Source organism: Acartia tonsa, chromosome 4, assembly GCF_053477335.1.
Source record: "Acartia tonsa isolate MP-2025a chromosome 4, ASM5347733v1, whole genome shotgun sequence".
Taxonomy (NCBI): Eukaryota; Metazoa; Arthropoda; class Copepoda; order Calanoida; family Acartiidae; genus Acartia; species Acartia tonsa.
Window position 1 is genome coordinate 33,782,280 of NC_137263.1, and position 24,407 is coordinate 33,806,686.

The window sequence follows — 24,407 nt, forward strand, 5'->3', positions numbered from 1 at the left end:
AATCCCCAACCTCCTTTAAACATCATTGGTCCCAAGCAGGCCAACAATCTTCACCGGAGCATCAGAGGTAGAAAATTAAATCGTAAATAAATAAATGAGTTCTAAGTAATCGGTCGGAAGACCTCTTGCCTACTTTATTGTGGAGAAATAAAGAAAAATTACAGCGGCATTCTTTCGCTAAGTGGACAGATTCTTCAAGAAACAATTTTCCCCACTTTAAAAAAGAATATGTACATTCATTTGTGGATACGTAACTATTAAAAACTAATAAAAAAATATAAAACTATTTCTATTGTCTTTCCTTTTTTCTAAATATCTGTTTATTTTTTATTGCCACGAAGAGAATAAAGGAGAATATCTGACAGAACTTTTTGTGGCATTGCTGCAAATAACGGCTTATTGTAAACTATTGCAAATTATTTTAATTAAATTTAAGTTACTTTCAATTAAGACAAAATATACAAAAAGCTATGTAACAGGTGCGCCGGAAATTTATTAATTTAAAGCACTTTCCTTTTAATGCTACATATGATTGGTACGACTTAGCATTAGTTTTTGATATTGTTATGGTCACTCTCATCAAAACAACTCATGCCTCCCACTTCTAGCAGACAATCAACAGTTCATTCAACGACAACAAAAATACTTTCAGAAAATAATTATTTATAAGTAAAGTTAAATAACATGGTGCAATAGATAAATATATTTTTTTCTTAATAAGTGCAAAACAATCCAAAAAAATATCCATGTTCAAAGTTCATTAATTTATGCCTATTATTTGTTAACTTGTGTACCTACTATGTTCTTTAAAAGTCATACTTTTTGTTTTCTAATGTGTTACAATTTTTTAATAAAGAATATTCCCGACTAACAATTTAAGTTAAAAGTTACCAAACACTTTAGCTGACTTTTCTAAGAAGTCAAATACTCATGTATTGTGCGTACGCTACTTAAATACTTATTGAATTTCTTCCCACCATTTGTTGAAGCATGCAGTAGACATTTACTCAAACTACTAATTTGACAAGTATATATATATAGCAGGCCGGTTTTGTAAATTTAAATTTTTTAAGGAATGCGGCAAGCAAAATGAATGAAGAGACGAAGGGCTTGCTAGAAGGGGTAGGGATTCCCTTAAATTATGTTTACAGCTGTAATGCACAATTACTATTATTTGCCAACAGAAAATGGATAAAAGAAATACTTCAACAAGGTAAGTTTTATTCATTTCAAATTATATATAAACTGAATGTTTTGTACTGTATATATGTTTTTTGTTGTTAATTTTATTAAGAATTAAATGATGAATTATTTATTAAGGGAAACCACCAGATAAATTTACAGAACTTGAAGGGTTGACAGATCAAGAAATCACATCAATTTTATCACAAAGAAACATTCCACAAATCCTTCAGAATGATTGGACTTTTCTGGAGTTTTGTATTATACCTATCCAGGTTACAAATTCTTAGAAAAATAACCCACTTTCTAACTTTAATGCAATGTTTACCTTTTAAAATTCCTCAATTTTTTTTCTTTAGCACTAAGAGATTTATATTGTTCTGTATTTAGAACACAAATGTTCATCCGTTTAATTGTGAACTGCCATCCTCTTCGGAACATCTCCTCTTCTCTGAAGCTTTGGAATTTGTGAAACAATGTAATCTAACCAACCTTTATTCCCAAGCTAACAAGCAATACTCCAACCATCAACGACAAGCCCGGTATAGGTCAAATCAAAACCAGTATAGTGTTTCCTGGATAGAAGCATTCACACAATTAATACGCATTTTATATCCAAACATTGTAATTATTCAACAAACAGAAAATAGTATTGTCGATGAAATGTGTGATAATAACAGTGACGAAGTATTAGCATTTGTACCAGTAAGATTTTCCATAATAAGTGACAAAGTTTTGATATTTTTCTATGACTTTTATAATAATTGTCTCAGTTCTGTGATAAAATACAGTCCTTTGTTTTTGGGACATAACAAAACGCGCCTAAATTTTATTGTTTATCAGATAGTAAAAATTTTACAAGTTTTCCAGACGTTAAATTTAAACATTAGTGATGTTCAGCCCAAAGATTTTATCTTAACTGAATCTCTTCTTGTTCAGTTAAAACCAAGTGTGCTTAAGGATGCACTTATTACATACACGGAAAAGGAAATAGATAAAGAAACCAAAGATGTAGATATTGAAGAGGATGCTAATGTGTCCTTTGGAGACGTTACACAAGCATGGGTCGATGGGTCTGTTAGTAATCTGGATTATATTCTCCATCTGAACGGGCTTGCGGGTCGCAAGTTTGGAGACCCTAATTTTCATCCGGTTGTTCCGTGGGTCACAGATTTTCTACAAAGCACGGGGAATTTTAGAGACTTGAGCCGCTCTAAATATAGATTAAATAAAGGTAAACATATCATTTCTGAATAGAATTAATAAGAACAATCAGTGTTGGCGTACCCGAATTATAAGTTTTACATTAAAGGGTGTCCCATAGAGTAGTCTCCGTGTGCATCTGAGTCCTAACTTTAGAGAATCATTTGCTTATGATTATTTTTGCAGGTGATGATTTACTGGATAGAAATTATGACAGTGCTATTCACCATGTAACAGATGTACTATCAGAAATAACATTCTACACATATCTGGCGCGACGCACAGATAAAGCCGTGCTGTGTAAGCATGTCCGTCCAACCTGGGTCCCAGGACAGTATCCTAGATCAATACAGAGAATGCAGGTAAAACTAGAATTTTTCAATTTAGGTTTTCCCTTATTCTGATAGTCAAAGTTTTAACCAATCCCTAAAGTTTAAACATTTTCTGCCATTCGTTGGCCTAAGAACTGGAGGGTTAGACTTAGATTGATTTATTATTGGCTCATACAAAGCAACCAATAATTTTACTATCAATTTTGTTTTTCATGATTAGTAGGTACACTAATTTATCGTCCATTGTCCAATCCCTCAAGATTCCTGGTACAAATAAATTCTTTTTGATTATTAGGAATGGTCACCAGACGAAGCAATTCCAGAATTTTACACTGATCCTCAAGTATTCAAATCTATTCACACAGATCTCCCTGATTTAGGTAAATAAATAATGTCAAAGTTTATACATTTTTTTACAACTATTTTTTTCAGTAGAAGAGCTACTCTCTAATTCACTTTTACTGCCCATCCTTCCAACTGCTTTAAAGCAGATTTTTTGCCGCTTTTTATTTTTACTGATTTCTTGTTGTAGCGGACGGCTCACCTTGGCTTTTGTGGGGTCCGTACACTAGGTCTGGTTAATTTTATCCTTTACTGTGGGCTGATCATTTTATTTTTATCAGCTTTTTTATGTTTGTAGTCTGGAAATATGAGAGCAGTTTTATACACACGGTAATCCGGTTACAAATAACCTACAATAAAAAAGATAATATTAGTTGTAGGTTATGTACAATTTACTAGAGGGTGACCAAGTTGTAATTATAAAAGAAAATAAAATAATAAAAAAGGAAATAAAAGAAATAAAAGCTAAAATACAATAGTAAAGGCAGGGTTAATTAACTATATGTTTTGAGATGCTACACTTTATTGTAATCAACAAAGAATTCACTAATGTCTGTTGTAATTGTCTATTTAGGAATATGAGCAAAATTTACTTACATGGCTCCATCAGATTTAGATTTGATTCCAGGTTTGAATAGTACAGATCAATATCCCCAAGTGGCGTTGTTTGGGTTGGTGAAGGTTCCTTGTTAATGATCTTTTGAGTAAATTTGTTGTTGGTCTCAATAGGTTTTAATTTAGCTGATCTTGTTGTATCTCCTACAAAGAAAACAATTGTAAGAGTCATTCAAGTTAAACTTCTTTATTGTAAGTAGATTCCAAATATCATTGTTGAATATTTAATTAAATCTTTGAAACAAATAAAGGCCTTGGTAATAGAAAAGAGTATAATATTCTATACCTTTTTTATAGTGTGTTAAGCTGCCCCTTTACAGGCAGGGCACACTTCAGCTTGTTGTCCGCTTAAACAGAGCTTGTTTTCCGCTACTAGGCTTGAATGTCAGCTGGGGTCTTACTGGTTTTAGGGGTCTTTCCGGCTTTAGGGGTCTTTTTAGTCCATACAGGATCTCAGCTACTGATTTGAACAACCACCTAAAAAGAAATAGCATTATTTAAAGCTACATCTAGTGGCTGGGTTTATAATTTAAGGTTAAGTAAATTTAAGCTCAATATTCCAATGATTTCACTTTAATGTAGGTTAGACTTTAGAATAACCTTTGATTTAATTCATATGAGTTCTTATTTTAATGTAGGTTTGACTTTATAATAGCATTTGATACTCGTTCGATAAAATGTAGGTTTGACTTTAGTGTAGCATTTGATACTCGTTTGGATAAACTGTAGTTTGAGTTTAGTATAGCATTTAATGTTCATTTCGATACAATGTAGTTTGACTTTAGTATAGCATTTGATACTAATTTCGATAACTAAATTTACCTCAAGGTGATTACAAAATTAATAATATAAAATGATTTACCTATTATGGCCACCCTTATAATTAAATATTACTTATTGATTCATTTACTTTACTTTCTGAAAAATATAAAAAGAATTTAATTTGCTTTGCTTTTTACTTTTGAGTTTAAGTGCATTTTTTACAATATATCCTATTTACAATTACATAAAAAGTTCATTTGCCAAACTGTTATTTTACGGCTTAATTTCAGGACAATTTTTCATAGATGAACTAGTAAAGAGAAGTAAAGGTTTAAGGAATAAAATGTAGACAATCCTTCAAAGAGGAACTAGTAAAGAGAAGTTGTAGATTTAACAAATAAAAATGTATATTTGAACTATTTTGGGTGGCTATGTGGAGTAGATTGAAGGCATTCTGTAGGCTGTATATTGGGATTTTTCTGTCTTACACTTTCACAAGTTCTCCTCTTAATCCTTTCTCGAAGACAGTGTGCCTACACACACAAGTTGGTAAAAAACCATATGCCTTATCTTCATATCTTTTCTCCATGGTCTCAACGTACATCAGTCTCTCAACTAGCTTCGCCCCTTATCTTGAATCTTCGCCCCTTTTATTCATCTTAGTAATCTCGAAGGCAGTGTGCCTACACACACAAGTTGGTTAAAACCACATGCCTTATCTTCAAATCATTACTCCATGGTTTCAGTGTCAAGCTCTCAACTGTGCCAAGGGTCTCCTAAAGAGTCACAATCAATATTTGTCCATTACACTCCCGGCGCGGAAAGGCAACAGTTGATACTGTGGTTACACTGGAACTTAGTTTGTTAGTTTGGGAAGTACTTTGTACTTTAGTTAAAACAGATAAAAATTCAAAGATTAGATCTTCAACACAACAGGAATAAATGTATGCATTACAGGATGGTAGAGTTAGTTTCTCAGGTGATACTTCCAAAGAAGGTCCATCTCCATCCCAGACTTAACTTGTTCACCGAAATCAAGGTCAGCTTCCACTTCTAGCACAGCAACATCACGGAGACTTCTGATAACAGAACTAGTGGTCTTAGACTGCCACAAGCGATACTCAATCTCCACTTTTCTAACAATATCATCCTTTGACTCAAACACACGTACAATTCGGCCTATGCGGAATATGCTTGACCCAAAAGCATTTGACAAATCTCTCAAAAACACTACTATCTGTCCTACCTTTGGCTGGTGTGTAGTAGTATTCCACTTCTTGGATTTGGGAAAGAAGTCTGCTAGTCTGGCATTTTTAAATACTTGCCACCAAGCCTTCTCAATTTCTTCAATGGACTCCATCATTTTCCCAGGAGACTCAATAGTTAGGCGACCAATAGCAGCTCTTCCAGCGTTCCTACCCATCAGCAATCTGCTAGGGGTTAACAGATCTAGGCCATCAAGATTAGTATACCGATTACCAAGGCAATAAGGTAGATTGTTTAGCTCAGCAGCGATGTAGCCCAAGGCAGTTTCAAACTGTAAGACTGAGAAACTTCTCCCTTTGAACACAGTGTTTATAATACCTTTTATTTCCTTGATAGATCTCTCAACCATACCATTCCAATTATGAGCACCAGGGGGAGCAATCTTAAAGGCAATGGCAGAACCAGTTTCAGCATTTAAACTCTTGGCAACATCAGCCACACAAATCCTGGCATCCTTTAAACCCTTGACTAGCTGGGATCCTGCATCAATTCTGATTTGTAGAGGTACACTGTAGCGATAAATATGCCGCTGTAGTGCCATCAGAAAATTGTCAGTGTCATAACCCACCATAACATACAGTCCAATTGCATTAGTAGCACAACACTTAATAGCAACACCCCAAGCTTGTGCAGTGTCAGTATTCCTGGTCCTTTTCTGGTGAACCTGGCATTTCATGTCAAAAGGACCAAACAAATCCAATTGGCAAACAGTGAAAGCAGGAGCAACGTTATACCTGGCAGAGTCAAGTTTTCCCATTTCAATTTGAATGGTCTTCAACTTATAACGTTGACAAAAATGACATTTAGTCTTGATCTCTGTTGCAAGTGATCTACCTCCAATAATGAAAGCATACTCAAAGCTTTTGAGCAGAGTAGAGACGGCCCCTCCATGATGAGTATGCTTCTCATGACAGGTTCTCATGATACAATAAGCAACTGGGCTATTACGGTCAATCACAGGAACAGCAAATGACAGTCTTGTCAAGTCAAGTGCTGCATCAGCAAGGTCAGCTTCAGCACCAGCCAGAATACGGCCAGTGTAAATGAATATACCATCCTTCATTTGACCTAGAGCATCAAGCCTTTTCCAATCATTGAATTCAAAGAGCTCCTTAGTTGTTTTCTTGAAAAGATAGATTTTAGCCCGCTCTATGTCTGCTTCATCAACATGTACAGTATTAGCTTTGTCATGAATCAGATTATCAGTTAATGGTCTTTTATTCTTAAACTTATCACAGGCAATAAAGATGATTGCAAGTCTCCGCAGCAAGTGATTCCAGTGAAATCTCATTGGGTCCACTAGAAAGTCACTTAGATCAGCTCTCAACATGACCTTGTTGGAGAAAGCCAGAAGGGTTAACCCAGGCGCCCCTGAATTTCGTATTTCTTGCAATGCAAGTCTCTGTTCCTCATGATCCATTGATATTTCACCCAAAGATTTTAGGGGCATATCCTCTACACAGTTTTTCATCCAGGCTTTTCCAAGTTGCCACTCAGAATCAGGAGCAACCATGGAAGCATCAGCAGTAGGTGTCCCAATGTCAGCAGGATTTAACCCAGATTCGATGTGATGCCAATCATCAACATTGCAAAGTCTTCGGATGTCAATCACCATGTTTCGTACGGAAGTCTGAAGAGGGCGGGAATCACAATTCATCCAGTATAATGCAATTACACTGTCAGTAGCAAAGATAACTTGCTTGACACAATCACCAAAATCTCGTTTGACTAATGTAGCAAGGACACAACCCATGTTACAGGCTTTTAGCTCAGCTTTAGGAATAGTAAGTTTAGTGACCAGTTTGGACTTACTAATCACAAGGTTACACACTTTTCCACCAGAATTCAAATCCATTTGAGCGTAAACAGTGGCAACAGCAATGGATTGGCTAGCATCTGTAAGGACAAGTAGAGTTACACCATTGGAGGTGTTAACATCATGATTGAAAACACTTCGGGGGACCTTTAGATCTGATAGCAGCTGCATCTGGTTAAGGTTATGGACCCAAGTGTCAAGCATGTCAGCAGGTAGTGCATCGTCCCAATCAACCTTTAGCTTACAGATCTCACTCAAATCAAGTTTTATTCTACCAAAGACACCATTACATATTCCAAGAGGATCAAAAAGTACAGCAACACGACCAGTAATGATACGCTTGGTAAATCTGTGTTTTAGGCTCTCAGCAATGTTTCCGTCTATAAGAGGTGGCAGCTTACCCCTTTTAGGCTTACCAAGGTACAATGGCTTGATATCAGGACCTACAAGATCCTCATAAGGTGCCCACTTGTATCCAAGAAGGCCACAGTTGACTCCATCTATTGTAACCTTTTCATTTGGTACTTGGCCACTCTTAGTAATAGCTTTAACCTCCATTGTACCATACTCCAAAGTTCTTTCCAAACAATCACCAGCATCATCTCTAATAGACTCATTCTCAAAACTAGCAACAATATCATCAACATACTTTTTCTTCCTGAGAGTTTCAGCCCCAGATTTAAGATCAGGCTCAGTCTGTTCTGCAACATCAGCAACAAGATTAAATCCTTCAGCAGTAAGTTGGCCAGCTGGTTTAACACCATAGATCAATGTCCTGATAACCATTTCAATTGTTTCACCATCAATAGAAAGGAAGTCTTTCCAAACCATTTTTTGGTATTTATAAAATTCAGGTTTCAATTTGATGGTATTGTAAGCCATTCTAATATCAGCTGATAAGGCAGCCTTACCTTTTCTAAACTGAATCAAGAGGTGAAGAAGGTCTGCAAGCTTGGAGTCACCCTTAGCTAAGCAATCATTTAGGCTATAACCAGTTTTAGTTCTGGAGCTGGCATCAAACACCAGGCGACAAGGGGTACTAATGCTTGAGCTAGAAAAAACTGCTCTCCAAGGAATCCAGTACCCAGGTTTATCTGCTAGAACTCTTTCATCCTCTGGTAATTCATCCAGTTTTACAATATGGCCATTGTCCACCAGTTTTTGAAAGCTTTTAAGAATCTCATCTCTAATATCATCATCTTTAGCAGCCAGTTTCACTTGAGTCTCAAGAATCTTAACTGCAACATGTTTGTTTTCAGTCAGATGGGTGTTTGGATCTTTGACAAAGGGCAACTCAGTCATTACAACCTTAGAGGGGTCATAGGATACACAATTTTTGATCTGATAATTTTCCTGCTCCTCCTTCAGTGATGTCTCCTCAAGGTTCTCTCCATCTTTGCAAGGATTGCAACGCCTACACTTGATGCAACGATAGCCAAGTTCAGATCCTATCTCATCCAATAATTGGAACTCTTTAACTTGCCGTCCGGCACTAACAGCATAAATGGCAGACACAACCGCACGATCTTCATCAACAAGAGGGTTTTCTAGTAACTCCCCACAATCACAAAACAGAGACCAATGGGCAGGTGGCTCCATTTTAAGCGGCTCCTCATGAATTGGTCCCAAGTTATTCCATAGCGAGTCACACTGAACTCTGTAGGCTTTACACTCAGAGGACAGGTAGGCTCCAGGTCCCATGAAGCTACAAGCATCAGCAATATTTTGCCAAAGATGATGGGGCCCAGCAAGAACAGCTTGATTTCCATTATATCCCTTGAGTATGGCTTGCCGGATCTCTAATCCTCCAGGTAAGGAAAACAGAAGCTTAGGGTGGTATTTATTAAACTTGATACCCACCATAATATCAACATCCTTATTACCAATCTTGTCCTCAATGGTAGGTAGAACACCATTGGGATTCAACTTAATGTATTCAGCAGTAATGTCATCATAGACCTTCCTTAGTGGCCAGTTAGGAAAGGAGCAACTAACATTCTCCATTCTTAATCCTGTAAAGGTGGCCATCCTCTGCTTACCCTTCTCAGACTTTCCATCAAGGGGGAGCCAAAATTTCTCTTCTCCATAGGGGATGCTTATTTCAGCACCAGCTGCAACTTGGAGGGTAGTGGGTCCATGACGAACAGTCACAGTGTCAAGAGCAGCGTAGGCATTGTTGCTAAGACCAGATGACCAACATCCAGTGTCGTAAAAAACAAGAAGTTTTTCATTGTTCTTTCCAGCAACATATTGTAGTTGATAGATAGGGCAGTCTTTAACTTCAGGTTCAAACACAATATTTGTTGGATCACGACCATTTAGATAAACAGCTTCATCTATAGCATCAGTCTCTGGAGTACTGGGTTTGAAGACATGTAGCAAGCAAGGAAAAATTTTGCATCACACTCAAGTTTACTACGGTCTAGTGTTTTGACAAATTCTAGCTCAAGCTTTTTATTTTCTTCTTGGTGAAACGGGCAGATGGTCAAGTGGTTCTTACGGATATCATCTTTCTCTGCACAATGATCAACTTTACATACCCATTTATCATCACAATTTTTTAAGTGAGCTTTGAGCCATGAACTTCTATTGTCCATGTCAAGACCAGCATCAGTTCTTAGACATCTATAGCATGCTTTCATTTTCATAATTTTTCTCCATCTCTTTTTTACTGGAGTCTCCTGGAAATCTCTACAATAAGCAAGGCTTGTGTGGCTAGAATCACAGAACTTACATTTAATGGACTTGGCTTCCGAGGAATTGGAAAGAATAGCTGCAGTCCCAAGATCACCAACTTGATGAGATGATTCACCGGCACAATCATCAGAATCCTCAGATACCTCATCAAGATCAAAGTACTCCTCAAGATCATCCTCAGCTGGCATGACAGAGTATTTCTTGTTGGCTCCAATCTTTTTTGTATCCTTAGGTGTCTCTTTACTTCGGTCAACAGGTTTATTTCCTTTGATGCCATCTAGCAGCTCCCTGTAGGAGCTGAAACTTGTAGCTGCCATGTAATCAATGTCGCAGTTAGTATCGATAGCAATATCTTCTAGAAAGCCAAGCATGGCCTCAAGAGTGTAGGATCTGGTAAGGACAAGATCAGGCTTAACTCGCATTTCATCCCGTATTGCCTTTTTAAAGTCATCATGATCCTTTGGGAGCATAATCTTTTGCAAGATCCCAACTATGTTGGTGCTTTCAAACATCATAGTCAATCCATGGTTCTGGGCCAATTCAGTTAAAGCTTTTATTTTTTGTGTCACATTAAAAACCCAGTTCCGCTTTTCTACAATCTTATCTGGGCATTTACCACATCCTTTTATATCCTGGAGTTTGTTCATAAACACCATAGTAGGTTTACCAAAATGAGATCTCAACAGGTGCATGGCAACATCATAAGAGTTAGTATTAGCAACACACTCCTTGGCTGGGGTCTTTAGACAGTCATTTCTCAACTTTAAAAGCTTCTGGGCAGAGGACAATGCACCAGTCTGGTTGAAGTATTCATCAAGCCTCTGGGAGAATGTAAAATAATCTGGTTCTTCAGAAAAGTTCCCAGAGAATACAGGTGCCTCTACAGAGATATTTTTGGCAGTGTCAATCATCCCAGGTAATATTCCCAGGGATCCATGAAGGTTGTCAAGTCTCTTTCTAGTTTCCCTTTTCGACTTGTAGAGAGAAATGCTCAATCCATCAAGAACTTCAATAGAGACATGATCATTAGCAGTTGAAGCGCTTCTACTGATATCATCAATTTGTCGGCTGCATTCTTGCATGGAGTCACAGTTTACTTTAAAGGTATTTTCTAGACCTTTCAGTTCCATGGCAGAAGTGATAGCTTGCAAACGCATTTCAGTAAACTTGGAGTTAACATCAAGCACACATTGCTGCAATGGTGGTAACAATCTTGTAACACGCTGGGCACATATGAGGGATTGCTGGTTCCTAGCTTCATTAACACCAGCTTGTAGCTGAGGTACAGGTTGATCAATAGCCTGTCTCCTATCTAGGTCCTCATTTTGCTTGACTTGGACATAGATGAGCTTGATCTTGTTGGTGTAATGAGTGCAATAAGTAGTAGCCTTGATCCGCTTTGCTTCAGTAAACTCATCATGGGGCTCAGCAGCAAACATAGCAATAGCATCAACCAAAGATTTTCTCAACTCAGTGGCGTCTTTCTGGAGGTCGCGCAACTCATCAGCTGGTGTATTAGGAGGCTCAACATTATCAAATATGAGATCAAATGAGGTAACAGCCCTCTCAAAGTCGGTCAATGCCTTTTTCTGGGCAACAGAAATTCTTGCCATTTTAGGCTTGATGGTGATTACACTTGCGGCTGATTCAGGTCTTTCTTCTTCACTGTCACTGAGCACAATATCAAGAGGAGGAAGATTATTTAAAACAGTAGCAGTAGGTAATTGGAATTGATCTAGAACTCCATCCTCAATGTATATATCATCTTCATTCACATCTTCCCCATCAGTTGATAATTCAGGAAGAGCTTCATCTATAAAATCAGTTTCATCAGCATTATCATCATTAACATGAGCCTCAATAGAAGTTTTGAGTCTCGGCCTCAAGCTTCCCCTTCCAATAAGGGGTGGGGGGTCAGATGGAGTAATTCGCTTAGAGGGTTCAGCTGCACTAAAAGCTGTTATCAAGCTGCTCTGGCTTTGATTAGCAGTTGTGGAGGCAGTATGATTTAGTTCTTCATACACACTATTTTCTTCCCAAGGCGCATCTGGATCCTGTAACGTTCCACGGTCCCTTGGGTCGGAATCTTCACCGGTTGTGAACACAGAAAGCTGATTGTCGTGGCTTTCTCTTGTACTATTCATGTATACCACAGGTAGAAGGTTATTTGTAACTGTAGCGGACGGCTCACCTTGGCTTTTGTGGGGTCCGTACACTAGGTCTGGTTAATTTTATCCTTTACTGTGGGCTGATCATTTTATTTTTATCAGCTTTTTTATGTTTGTAGTCTGGAAATATGAGAGCAGTTTTATACACACGGTAATCCGGTTACAAATAACCTACAATAAAAAAGATAATATTAGTTGTAGGTTATGTACAATTTACTAGAGGGTGACCAAGTTGTAATTATAAAAGAAAATAAAATAATAAAAAAGGAAATAAAAGAAATAAAAGCTAAAATACAATAGTAAAGGCAGGGTTAATTAACTATATGTTTTGAGATGCTACACTTTATTGTAATCAACAAAGAATTCACTAATGTCTGTTGTAATTGTCTATTTAGGAATATGAGCAAAATTTACTTACATGGCTCCATCAGATTTAGATTTGATTCCAGGTTTGAATAGTACAGATCAATATCCCCAAGTGGCGTTGTTTGGGTTGGTGAAGGTTCCTTGTTAATGATCTTTTGAGTAAATTTGTTGTTGGTCTCAATAGGTTTTAATTTAGCTGATCTTGTTGTATCTCCTACAAAGAAAACAATTGTAAGAGTCATTCAAGTTAAACTTCTTTATTGTAAGTAGATTCCAAATATCATTGTTGAATATTTAATTAAATCTTTGAAACAAATAAAGGCCTTGGTAATAGAAAAGAGTATAATATTCTATACCTTTTTTATAGTGTGTTAAGCTGCCCCTTTACAGGCAGGGCACACTTCAGCTTGTTGTCCGCTTAAACAGAGCTTGTTTTCCGCTACTAGGCTTGAATGTCAGCTGGGGTCTTACTGGTTTTAGGGGTCTTTCCGGCTTTAGGGGTCTTTTTAGTCCATACAGGATCTCAGCTACTGATTTGAACAACCACCTAAAAAGAAATAGCATTATTTAAAGCTACATCTAGTGGCTGGGTTTATAATTTAAGGTTAAGTAAATTTAAGCTCAATATTCCAATGATTTCACTTTAATGTAGGTTAGACTTTAGAATAACCTTTGATTTAATTCATATGAGTTCTTATTTTAATGTAGGTTTGACTTTATAATAGCATTTGATACTCGTTCGATAAAATGTAGGTTTGACTTTAGTGTAGCATTTGATACTCGTTTGGATAAACTGTAGTTTGAGTTTAGTATAGCATTTAATGTTCATTTCGATACAATGTAGTTTGACTTTAGTATAGCATTTGATACTAATTTCGATAACTAAATTTACCTCAAGGTGATTACAAAATTAATAATATAAAATGATTTACCTATTATGGCCACCCTTATAATTAAATATTACTTATTGATTCATTTACTTTACTTTCTGAAAAATATAAAAAGAATTTAATTTGCTTTGCTTTTTACTTTTGAGTTTAAGTGCATTTTTTACAATATATCCTATTTACAATTACATAAAAAGTTCATTTGCCAAACTGTTATTTTACGGCTTAATTTCAGGACAATTTTTCATAGATGAACTAGTAAAGAGAAGTAAAGGTTTAAGGAATAAAATGTAGACAATCCTTCAAAGAGGAACTAGTAAAGAGAAGTTGTAGATTTAACAAATAAAAATGTATATTTGAACTATTTTGGGTGGCTATGTGGAGTAGATTGAAGGCATTCTGTAGGCTGTATATTGGGATTTTTCTGTCTTACACTTTCACAAGTTCTCCTCTTAATCCTTTCTCGAAGACAGTGTGCCTACACACACAAGTTGGTAAAAAACCATATGCCTTATCTTCATATCTTTTCTCCATGGTCTCAACGTACATCAGTCTCTCAACTAGCTTCGCCCCTTATCTTGAATCTTCGCCCCTTTTATTCATCTTAGTAATCTCGAAGGCAGTGTGCCTACACACACAAGTTGGTTAAAACCACATGCCTTATCTTCAAATCATTACTCCATGGTTTCAGTGTCAAGCTCTCAACTGTGCCAAGGGTCTCCTAAAGAGTCACAATCAATATTTGTCCATTACACTTGTTGTCAAATATTTGATGTACTCTTCATATTTGCTCTTGTTTTATTCAATGGTCTTACTTTATCTTTTTTTCTCAGAGGTTCCAGACTGGACTGAAACACCAGAGAAGTTCATCGTTTGGCACAGAAACCTTCTGGAGTCTGAACAGGTGTCCAAACACCTCCATTCCTGGATTGATCTGACGTTTGGTTACAAGTTGACTGGACAGGCGGCAATAAGAAACAAAAATGTTTGCCTAGATTTAGCAGAAAATCAGGTTTGTGTATTAAAATAATAAACCTTTCATGATAATTTAGAAGATTAAGAATATTTCAACGGATAGACACACAAACATCTTTGATGATTTAGAAATGTTATTTTTAGAACGAGCTTAAAGAACGCGGAGTAGTGCAATTATTTACCCAACCACATCCAATTAAAAATTGTGCAAAACAAAATATTCTTTCATTTCTTCAACCAAATTATACGGTAACTTTCTTTTTGGTAGTGCATCATCTATGTGATAAGGTTATGTTTACACTTTAGTACAAAACAACTCTTATTTTTTCATTATAATAATAATGAACAAATGGCATTAACTGGTAAATCACTGCATTCATATTACTCATAATAGTATTGTCAGTAGCGGTAGCGGCATTTCCCTGTAACAAGTGACACAACTTACGTGTTTGCCTAAGTTATTGAAGGATTTTGGCAAATACTTTCTGGTTTATTGGCGTTTTAAAAATTTAGAGCTATTCTAACAAATAATGCCTTATTCGAAAAGTATTCATTACAAATATTTATCTTTCTTAACAATTTTAACGTTAACCTGACCAAAAAATCTCATCATATTATACATGAGTTGACTGTTATTTTTTTAATCTAAAACCTGTTGCTAGTTTTTGATTGCTGCTCTACTTATGAGAAAATATAGATAATTAAAGTTTTGTATTAGGAGGATGATTTTGACGTCTGTAATGATTCCATGGACGAAGAACAACTAAGAGATAGTAACAATAAAGAATTAAATTTTCCCTTGGAGTATAATCCTGCTCTAGAAATAAATAATCTGGAGAATCTTGCAATATTTCAATACAGATGTTCAGGTAAATTATGTTTCAGCAATAACATTATTTAATATTCTTTTGAAATTATATCGGATTATCCATCTATTTAATTTAATCCACTCTAAATGTTACGTCGTTATTCTGTTTGTTTTCTAAACATCTTGTAATGTCTTAGTGCTTAGCTACTTTTGGATGTTGTCATCCGTGTTTTATGATCTGATTACACTTACGAATTTTTCAGGGAGAATAAAGGAAAAACTTATAGCAACACAAAAATCCAGCAACCCACACACCTACCTCGTCAAAGTGAGATCAATGCAAGTTTTGGGCTGTCTCATTTGTCAACTATATAATCCTAAAAGATTCCGGACCCTGGATGAAAATTGCAGCTTTGAGCTTAGATATAAAACGTGTATTGATGTTCTGACAAAAGAAGGGAAGAATATTGGTCTGGGTATAAAGAAACTAGTGACGTCACTACTTCTACAAGATGAGTCAAAACCCTTTAATCTACAAATCACAGATAGGAATGTTTATTTTTTTTTATGCATTGATATCCTAATTTCACTGTACAATAAGTGATATGCTATTTTTGGTTAAAAAGCAATACAGCTAAATATTTGAAAGAATATTATTTTCATTGTCAAAGTTAAATTATTTTTAAAAATTTTGTTTTTGAGCTACATTACTTTTTATTAAAAAAGTGCATATAGAATCACAGTTTGAATTACATTTTTATAAACCTTTGTTTTAAGTGCTGATTAATATTATTTTAAGTTCAAGATTGTTTTATATCTATTAGTTGCTTTTACATCATTTCATTGAAACTGTGTGTCAGAAAATAACAAATTTTTCCAAATTTTGTATGCCATTGCCCTAATAAGGAAAATTACTTTATAAGAAAGATTTTTTGAAAAGAATTATTCATCATATTCAAAATACCTATAATATATTAAACATGAATTACAAGCAGATATCCTGTTGTATCAGATGAAGGGTTACCTCTCCCGTCTGCTACTCTTCTATTAGATAATCTACTCTCTTCCACTTTCCCAGTTTTATATCCAGTCATCCTTCAGGCCATATCTGCTGTAGAGAGCCTCAATCATATAGGAAAATATTTAAATGACAGTGAACACTTGGAAGCCCTAGCTGAATTTCAGGTAAAATAACAATCTTATAAAGTTTGTTCAGGGGTGTATATTCTACATGGGATCCCCGGCTCAGGGGGGGGGGGGGGAATAAGTGGTTGGAGGGAGAAAAAAATGTAAAAATTAAGAAAACTGAAAACATTTTTTCCATTTCCCCTCCTCCTTGGTGAAAAAAACAAAAAAAATGTGTGGTAGGAGGGAAAAAATAAATAAAATATAGAGTTCTTTAAATATTTTTCTATTTTCCCCCCTACTTGGTGAGAAAAAACTAGGGGGGGGGGGGGGGGGAAATTTGTCGCCGGGAAAAAAAATAAATCTTGTGCAGAATATACAATACACCCCTGAGTGTGTTGTAAGTTTTACTCTTTCACAAGTAGGATACCTAATTGATTTTATTCCTTACAAATAACTTTTAAAAGGTATAGGTATATAATATCTACAGTTACACCATGTGAATAAAGTAATAAAAACTAGTCAAAACCTACTACCCTGCCCTCAGATTCATCATAAACGATATTAAATGTTATAATATTTTCAAAATTTCATGTTTTAAAAAGATAATCAGTTTTTGATTTAGGTAAAATTTGTAGCCCGCTCATTGACGCCTATCCTTCCTGGTTTACGTGAGGACCTACTAGACTTAGTTGTACCTGTTTACAGTCAGCTGCTCAGCTGTCCATCTACAGCTGTTCAAGCATCTTGGCTGCTCCTTGATCCTATCTGTTCTGTAATGGGGCCTAAATTGAGTCGTGATCTTTTTCTAAACATAGTAGTTGCAAATTATAAGAATGTCCAGTCTTCCAAGCATGTCAAACTGTACCATAGAGTCTTTGTTCTAGTGCTAATGACAAGATTCAGATTAGCGCCATTTTTTGAAAATTTTGCAAATCTTATAATTGAAGCTGCTGGTGGCAATAGAATGTGCCCAGAGTCGCCAATGACGGCTGCGGCAGCTGGAAACTCGACGTCAAACACTTCCTTAGGGCAACAAGATTGTGATACAAGTGGTGGAAGTGTGGCTGTTAGTGTTGATGCTTACAACGACTCTGATGACCTGGACCAAAACCGTAACCAGGACGGTGAAAGTGAATCAGAAATTTTTGACTTTGAAAACTGTGACTCAGTCTCGTTGGAGGGTGGATTTGGGGGCATGAGTGGTGGGGGCTTGACAAAGCAGCATAAATATGATATAAATACTATTAGCAATATTGCTCAGAATTTAAACCTGGGACACAGACAGATGATTGATGTTCATTTTCCTGTTTGTCACTCCAGTCAGGAAAATGAGGATACAGATGCTAGGAAAGAAAATTCAATTGTACAGGTATTGATAATATAACAGTTACATATGTAAACTAATACCATAACTTTTATATTTTGTTAGTTTTATATTAAAATATGTAATTAAGAAGATAATTACATTTTTTAGTTTATTATTTATTAGTGTACTTTAGTCTCAACATAAACCTACTTAGATTAGAATATTGATCAATTGACTTACCAATTAATAGTATTTTTTAAAAATCATGACAATAGTCAAGCTTTTAAGCTATTTGAATGTATTGAATTATTTCTCTCAGCTTAATTCCTTTAATTTACCCCTTTCTTGTAAATTTTCCTTGTCTGTAACTAAAATTCAATTTCTACTTCAATTAAAAACAACTAGCGGCTGCGAACCAAGTATCATGAGATCATGCAATCGAAGCAGAACAAATGCTAATACCATCCAGACTAAAATTTAAAAATAGAACAGCCTCAAACCACTCAAACACATATGATAAGCTTCACAAAAATCAAGAATTTAATCTATTCATTAGTTATCGAAATCTTACACAACAGACAAAAAGACCTTACTACTTAATATAATAGGATGAATAAGGTTACAAAATCCCAGCCCAAATTCAATGAAAATATTATATAGGTGAGCATAGAAACACTAATATGGTTGGCTCATCGACTTGGACCTGTGCTAACCGCCAAGCACATATCCAGAAACCTGCTGCGAATGATGAGCCTATGCTACCTGCCTCCAGAAGGCCTTCAGCTGGCAGATAATATACAGTTTCCAGATCAGCTGATTAGACTCTCTTCTGGAATGACGACAGGTAACAAAATCTTAATTTTTTTAACTAGTACCTTAATATTCTTTTTATTTTTAGAATGCTCCCCCGAAGTATTTACCTTTACTTTGCTTGGTGTTATATTTTTCAATAAATCCTTGCTTTATGATGTTTTATAATCTAGAGACGTTGAGAAATAGAATCCATATCAACATCTTTTTATCATTGTGTGATTTTTTTTACTTATTTAGGTGATTTATTAAGCCGTCCTTTGCTGGAATGTCTTGTAAAAATAGCTGAGCTCTATGGGGAACACTTCATCCTAATCCAGTACATGCCTTACTGTTGGGATTTGGCAGGATTATGCAAGCGGAAAGTGTCTCAGAACTTGGAGGGCGGCCTGCTGGGCTCCTTAGCTGTTCTACATGCAATTATTCCACTACTATCTGATTCTGTTCTTATGAAGGTCAGCATCATAAAAAACAAGTCTATATTTTTTACGGTTATGGATATTTTGTTAGAGAGCTCTTTGTCGTTGGTGGATTGCCTACCTTTAGTAGCATCCTCTGCCCCTAGATTACAACCTGCTCTAGACTTCTTAAATTTAGGAACAATTAACGGGATCTTATTGGACGGACATACATCTTTACTATCTAATTTTTTTCCTTATGTAAGTTAAGTTCAGACATATAACAATGAAAATCTTTTTTTTATGTTAGGAAGTTGACAATATAACCTCCCAGATATTATGTCCTGTGATCCACGCATCTACCTCAAGTATAAACCTGTTCTCCAGTGGTTCTGGTATCCGCTCCAGTCTACTCCACAAGTCCTTGGACATCCTGTACTTGTTGGGCCTCAGGATTGGGGAGGAGATGGCAAGAACACATTTGACAGACCTGGTTGTGGCTACTTTTGCTGCTTTTACAAAGGTAAAAAAAAAGGTTATTCATTACTTAGAGTAATAGTTGATTGGATTGAGTAGGTAATATTAATCTGACAACCATAATTTTTTTGTATCTTGTAATTTTATGTACTTTTAAACCCTTCAAGGTATTAGCGGGTACCTGACACTTTACTACTTCTGGCGGACACATTTCACTTTCCCACTGCACCAACCTATTGATGAACTTTTAATTTTGTATTTTTAATTTTAAGGTTTATGACAAAGGTGAATCTTCCCTAGACTCGATGGATTCCGAAAGTTCTGGAAACTTCAAAATTAACGTGACTGTTGAGCTTGGACAAATTCTAACTAGAAAACTTGCTTATACTGTTTATGTTCCATTTTATTTCCTTTTAGGTAATTTTTTTTGTTGAAATTTTTCTTATTCTAAATCCTTAGGTATTTTTTTTACCTTTTGTTACTTTTAATTATGCTCGAAATAGAGAGACTTTGACTACGTATCCTATCTTTCATTTTGACTGTAAATAAGATTGATTATGTCTTTTAACTCAATTTCTTATTATTTAGGTGGGCAGCATTTAGATGAACGAGTGCCCAACATTGACCTTATCAAAAAGTTATGCTTCGAGTATCAGAGTGAGCTGACCAGCGCACCCACTCGTCCAATAACCCTTACAGAAATACACAGAGCCTTCCCAGTCCTGGGATCTGGACTTAGCGGCTCCGGAAACATGATCGTCCTGAATTCGCCGACAGAGGATGATTTTATTGTTTCTGCCAGTGGTTCTACAGGGTCAGCTGCAATTGTATCATCGGCGGCGGCCGCCGCTGCGGCTAACAGCGGACCAACAAAGCTTATTTATACTGGAATATCAAACACATCACGGCATTTGCGCGGAAATTGGTTAGCTTATTGGGAACATGAAATAAGCCGCAAAGAAACAGATGGTTTCACTCTTAAACAGATCAAGCTCCAGTCCTGGAGTGGTCACACAGGCAGTGTGAAATCTTTTGCTGTTTTAGACAACGAGAATAGTTTTCTGTCGGGCAGCAAGGATAGAACAGTGCGACTGTGGTCATTGCGTAATACTGGCGAGGGCGAGCATTGTGGTACAGCGCAGTGGGTGTACAACGGACATCGTAAATCAGTATTTTCTGTTGGCTATATGGCCCAGCGAGGACAAGCGGTCAGCTGCGATGGAACAATCCACCTATGGGATCCTTTTGTTGAGAAGCTGATTAACACGTATGATGGGGTGCGCGGCGCGCCGTTCTGTGTCATGAATCCGCAGATGTATTCACATACATTGATGGCGGCAACCATGGAGGGAAATGTCGTTCTAATCGATACAAGGTGAGATTTGCAAATAATATTCAGGATTTTGATGCTTTTATTCTTTTGTTTTCATGAACTTTTAATAAAACATTTTTGCGAACATGTTATTGAAAACGCTTTACTAAAATCTGTTGTCGTGTCAAACGCTGCTGTCTAGTCAAGAGTACACTTACTTAAACAATTCATTGTTTGGGACAATGATCGTTAAATTAATTTTTTATAAATTCCTACTTATTTTAGAATGAAATCTCTGATGGATTTTAAAGGAAGTTATGGTATGGTCGGTCTAATCCGCAGTATAGCCGCATGCGATACAACCGCGGCTATTGGCCACAGTTCCGGTTACCTTTCCCTACTTGATTTGCGCACTGGCAAAATACGGTCTGGTTTCAAGGCACATGAAGGCGAGATTCTTAACATTCGATCGTCCCGAGGAGGAGGGTGTGATGGCGGAACGGCGGGAAATGCAGCAAGCGAGCCGTATTTTGTGTCGACTTCGCTTGATCAGACAGCGAGTGTGTACAGGTGGGAGGATGGTAAGCTCTGGACGCATCTTAGAACGCCTGCAGAACCTTTACACTGTGTTGTTCCTTACATGGATCAGGTCTGTATAATTTTAGTTAGTTATCACAATTTAAAACATGTTTATAAGAAAATTACCTAATCAGCACAATATATTTAAGTGAAAAAGTTATAAATATAGTTATACGTTTTTGTATTATCTCATTTTTATCATCGTAGGTAATAACAGCGTCAACAAATCACAAAATCTCTGTGCATACCATCCGTGCCAAGAGCGACATGACCACAGGACTTGGGGGTGGTGGTATCGAGTCTTCTGGTACTGTGGTCAACAAGCTGAGGAATGACATTATGCGCGGCAACCTTATTCAGATGGAGATACTCCCACTCAATAGACTTCTGCTCTTGGGCACCGATATGGGAACTATTCATCTTATCTGTTAATTTCAAGTGGAAATTCAATTTTCTTTGTTTTGTTTTTTATTTAATTAAACGTGTGTATAAAAAAGGTAGAATGGAAGTTTAATGAATAAATCACTTATCTCATTAATTAAATCATCACTAAATAGAATTAAATTCAGGAATTTTAGTAAAAAATTGCAATGAGAAATATGCAAAATTTTAGAAAATGTTAAAATATTGTAGGATGATATTGCATCATATTCATGTCTATTTTTATTTCTTAGTAAGAAAAGATAAAATTGTTCTAGGTTTTAAATAAAACAAGGATGACAACATCCATAAGTAGCGAAGCACACAAAATCCTGGATGGGTATACGTACAAGAAGATTAAAAGTGTATTCATTAAAATCGAGAATAGATTTATTTGAGAAAATGAACACGAAACCTTGTTTTATTTTGTATGATGATGACGGTCAAAGTAAATTACATAAAAGATGCTCATAACAATGGAAACAAGGATGACAACATCCGTAAGTAGCGAAGCACAAAAAACGTAGATGGGAATACGTACAAGTAGATTTAAAAGGTTTTTACTAAAATCAAGAATAGATTTATTGGATAAAATAAACATGAAACCTTGTTTTATTTTGTATGATGACGATGGTCAAAGTAAATTATATTAAAGATGCTCATAACAATGGAAAAAATTATTTTGATACTGATATCCCATAAAAGTTTGAAAATTGGATCAAAATAAACAAAGATATGGGGAAATATGTAAAAATAGCCAAAAACCTGATAAAAGGTAGTCTGGCCGCCATGGCTGTTTTCTTAAAACGACAAAAAAATCAATTTTTAAATCCTTAACTTAAAAAATTTGAAAAATCGGACCATATACACTGAAGATATGGAGAAAAGTGTTAGATATATAAAAATAGCCTAAAACCTGCCAAAAAGACAGTCTGGCCGTCATGGTTATTTTCTTTTAAAGACGGGAAATTGAATTTTGATATCTATAACTAAAAAAAAATTTTAAAATCGGACTATAAACACTAAAGATATGGAGAGAAATGTTAAAAAAAAACAGCCTAAAACCTGCTAAAAAAGCAGTCTGGCCGTCATGATTGTTTTCTTTAAAAGACGAAAATTTAATTTTGATATCTATAACTGAAAAAATTTTGAAAATCGGACCATAAACACTGAAGATATGGAGAAAAATGTGAAAAATATAAAAATAGCCTAAAACCTGCTAAAATCGGTCCGACCGCCAATGATGTTTTATAGTCAATTGTGCTCCTTAATGATGGGAATGTTGTCAAAAAAATTTAGCGTTCTATCTTTTATAGGAGCTGAGTAAATCCCATTTCCCCCATAGCGTTATGGACGGACGGACAAAGTGAATTATAGAGTAGCTTCGCTACTAAAAATTATTTTGATACTAGTATCCAAAAAAGTTTGAAAATTGGACAAAAAACACCAAAAATATGGGGAAATATGTGAAACATATAAAAATAGCCAAAAACCTGCTAAAAGGCAGTTTGACTGACATGGCTATTTTCATAAAACGACAGGAAATTTAATTTTTATATCAGTAACTTAAAAAATTTGGAAAATCGGACCATATACACCAGATATATAGAAATACATGAAAAATTTAAAAATAGCTAAAAACCTGCAAAAAGGCAGTCTGAACGTCATGGTTATTTCTTAAAACGACGGTCAATTTAATTTTGATATCAATAACTGAAAAAATTTTGAAAATCGGACCATAAACACTGAAGATATGGAGGAAAATGTGAAAAATATAAAAATAGCCTAAAACCTGCTAAAAAGCGGTCCGACCGCTATTGATGTTTATAGTTAATTGTGCTCCTTAATGATGGAAATGTTGTCAAAAAGTTTCAGCATTCTACCTTTTATAGGAGCTGAGTAAATCCCATTTCCCCCATAGCGTCACGGACGGACTGACGGACAGACATAGTGAATTATAGAGTAGCTTCGCTACTAATTACAAAGTAAACTGTGAATATTTTCGTATGTAATATGCTATTCATTTTATGTATGTTTTCAATTGGAAAAAGTAAAGGGATAAGTCATCCAAAGAATAATAACATCTAGATAATTTTTGTGGGATTTTTTTGTACTTGTGTTACTTCACTTTTATAATAATTAGGAACATAAAAGACTAATTTTAAGAATGTATGGTTTTCCATTTGATTTATCTATAGAGTTTTGTAATTTTGATTATCATTACAAGGATATTTAAAATTGATGATTACAATTTAAATTAATCCTCTGAAAGTATTTCATTTCTAGTTTAATTGTGTACTTTTTATTGTGAATTTTTTTGCCTTAATGAACTTGCATGGTTTAATCTGAAAATGCAGAATGCAAAAAAATATTTGATTATGCACGAAATTAAAAGCTTACCTATTGTAGTCGAAATTGAAACATATTTTTAATTGATATTTCATTGTAAAATATTTATTAAACCCCCTGTGAAAACCAAATAAAATTTTTTTTAACTTTTTCATTTTTCGTGAAAGCCTAAACGAATAAAGTAAACAGCAACATAAAAGTTTTACATG

At 35.5% G+C, this 24,407-nt stretch overlaps 3 protein-coding genes and 2 long non-coding RNA genes across 8 annotated transcripts in view; 1 reads left to right on the top strand and 4 right to left on the bottom strand.

Moving 5' to 3' along the window:
• LOC145316890 (uncharacterized) overlaps positions 1-24,407 on the bottom strand; it is a 256,014-nt gene that overhangs the window by 64,074 nt on the left and 167,533 nt on the right. The gene's annotated exons all lie outside the window — the stretch shown is intronic.
• Positions 1-24,407, bottom strand: part of LOC145316891 (uncharacterized) — a 212,543-nt gene that overhangs the window by 20,605 nt on the left and 167,531 nt on the right. The window lies entirely within an intron of this gene.
• Positions 564-24,348, top strand: Wdr81 (WD repeat domain 81). Of its 4 annotated transcripts, none has more exons than XR_013878760.1 (20): positions 564-669; positions 1,074-1,213; positions 1,321-1,457; positions 1,573-2,416; positions 2,572-2,747; positions 3,013-3,097; positions 14,470-14,648; positions 14,756-14,860; positions 15,330-15,480; positions 15,683-15,966; positions 16,413-16,604; positions 17,170-17,916; positions 18,514-18,697; positions 18,904-19,118; positions 19,372-19,584; positions 19,811-19,955; positions 20,127-20,913; positions 21,136-21,499; positions 21,637-22,127; positions 23,836-24,348. XR_013878760.1 is itself a non-coding variant. In XM_080157698.1 (19 exons), exons 2-19 carry the CDS (start codon positions 1,090-1,092, stop codon positions 21,859-21,861), a joined length of 5,157 nt encoding a protein of 1,718 aa, XP_080013824.1. In that variant the 5' UTR covers positions 564-669; positions 1,074-1,089; the 3' UTR covers positions 21,862-22,140. The 4 variants fall into 4 exon arrangements, 1 of the variants encoding a protein (XP_080013824.1); XR_013878761.1 differs by having other exon boundaries at positions 21,637-22,102; XR_013878762.1 differs by having other exon boundaries at positions 21,637-21,926.
• On the bottom strand, positions 3,281-3,846 carry LOC145316886 (uncharacterized). The gene is made up of 2 exons (XR_013878759.1): positions 3,657-3,846; positions 3,281-3,409 (listed from the first exon to the last, which is right to left on the bottom strand). It is a non-coding gene; the product is annotated as an uncharacterized LOC145316886 (long non-coding RNA).
• On the bottom strand, positions 12,375-12,991 carry LOC145316885 (uncharacterized). The gene is made up of 2 exons (XR_013878758.1): positions 12,802-12,991; positions 12,375-12,554 (listed from the first exon to the last, which is right to left on the bottom strand). It is a non-coding gene; the product is annotated as an uncharacterized LOC145316885 (long non-coding RNA).

Bases quoted from the DNA above. Each gene is read 5' to 3' on its own strand.
- Wdr81 (XM_080157698.1), top strand. From the start codon at position 1,090: ATGAATGAAGAGACGAAGGGCTTGCTAGAAGGGGTAGGGATTCCCTTA. The intron at 14,649-14,755 runs GTTTGTGTATTA...TGTTATTTTTAG, and splicing joins TAGATTTAGCAGAAAATCAG to AACGAGCTTAAAGAACGCGG. The intron at 14,861-15,329 runs GTAACTTTCTTT...GTTTTGTATTAG, and splicing joins TTCTTCAACCAAATTATACG to GAGGATGATTTTGACGTCTG.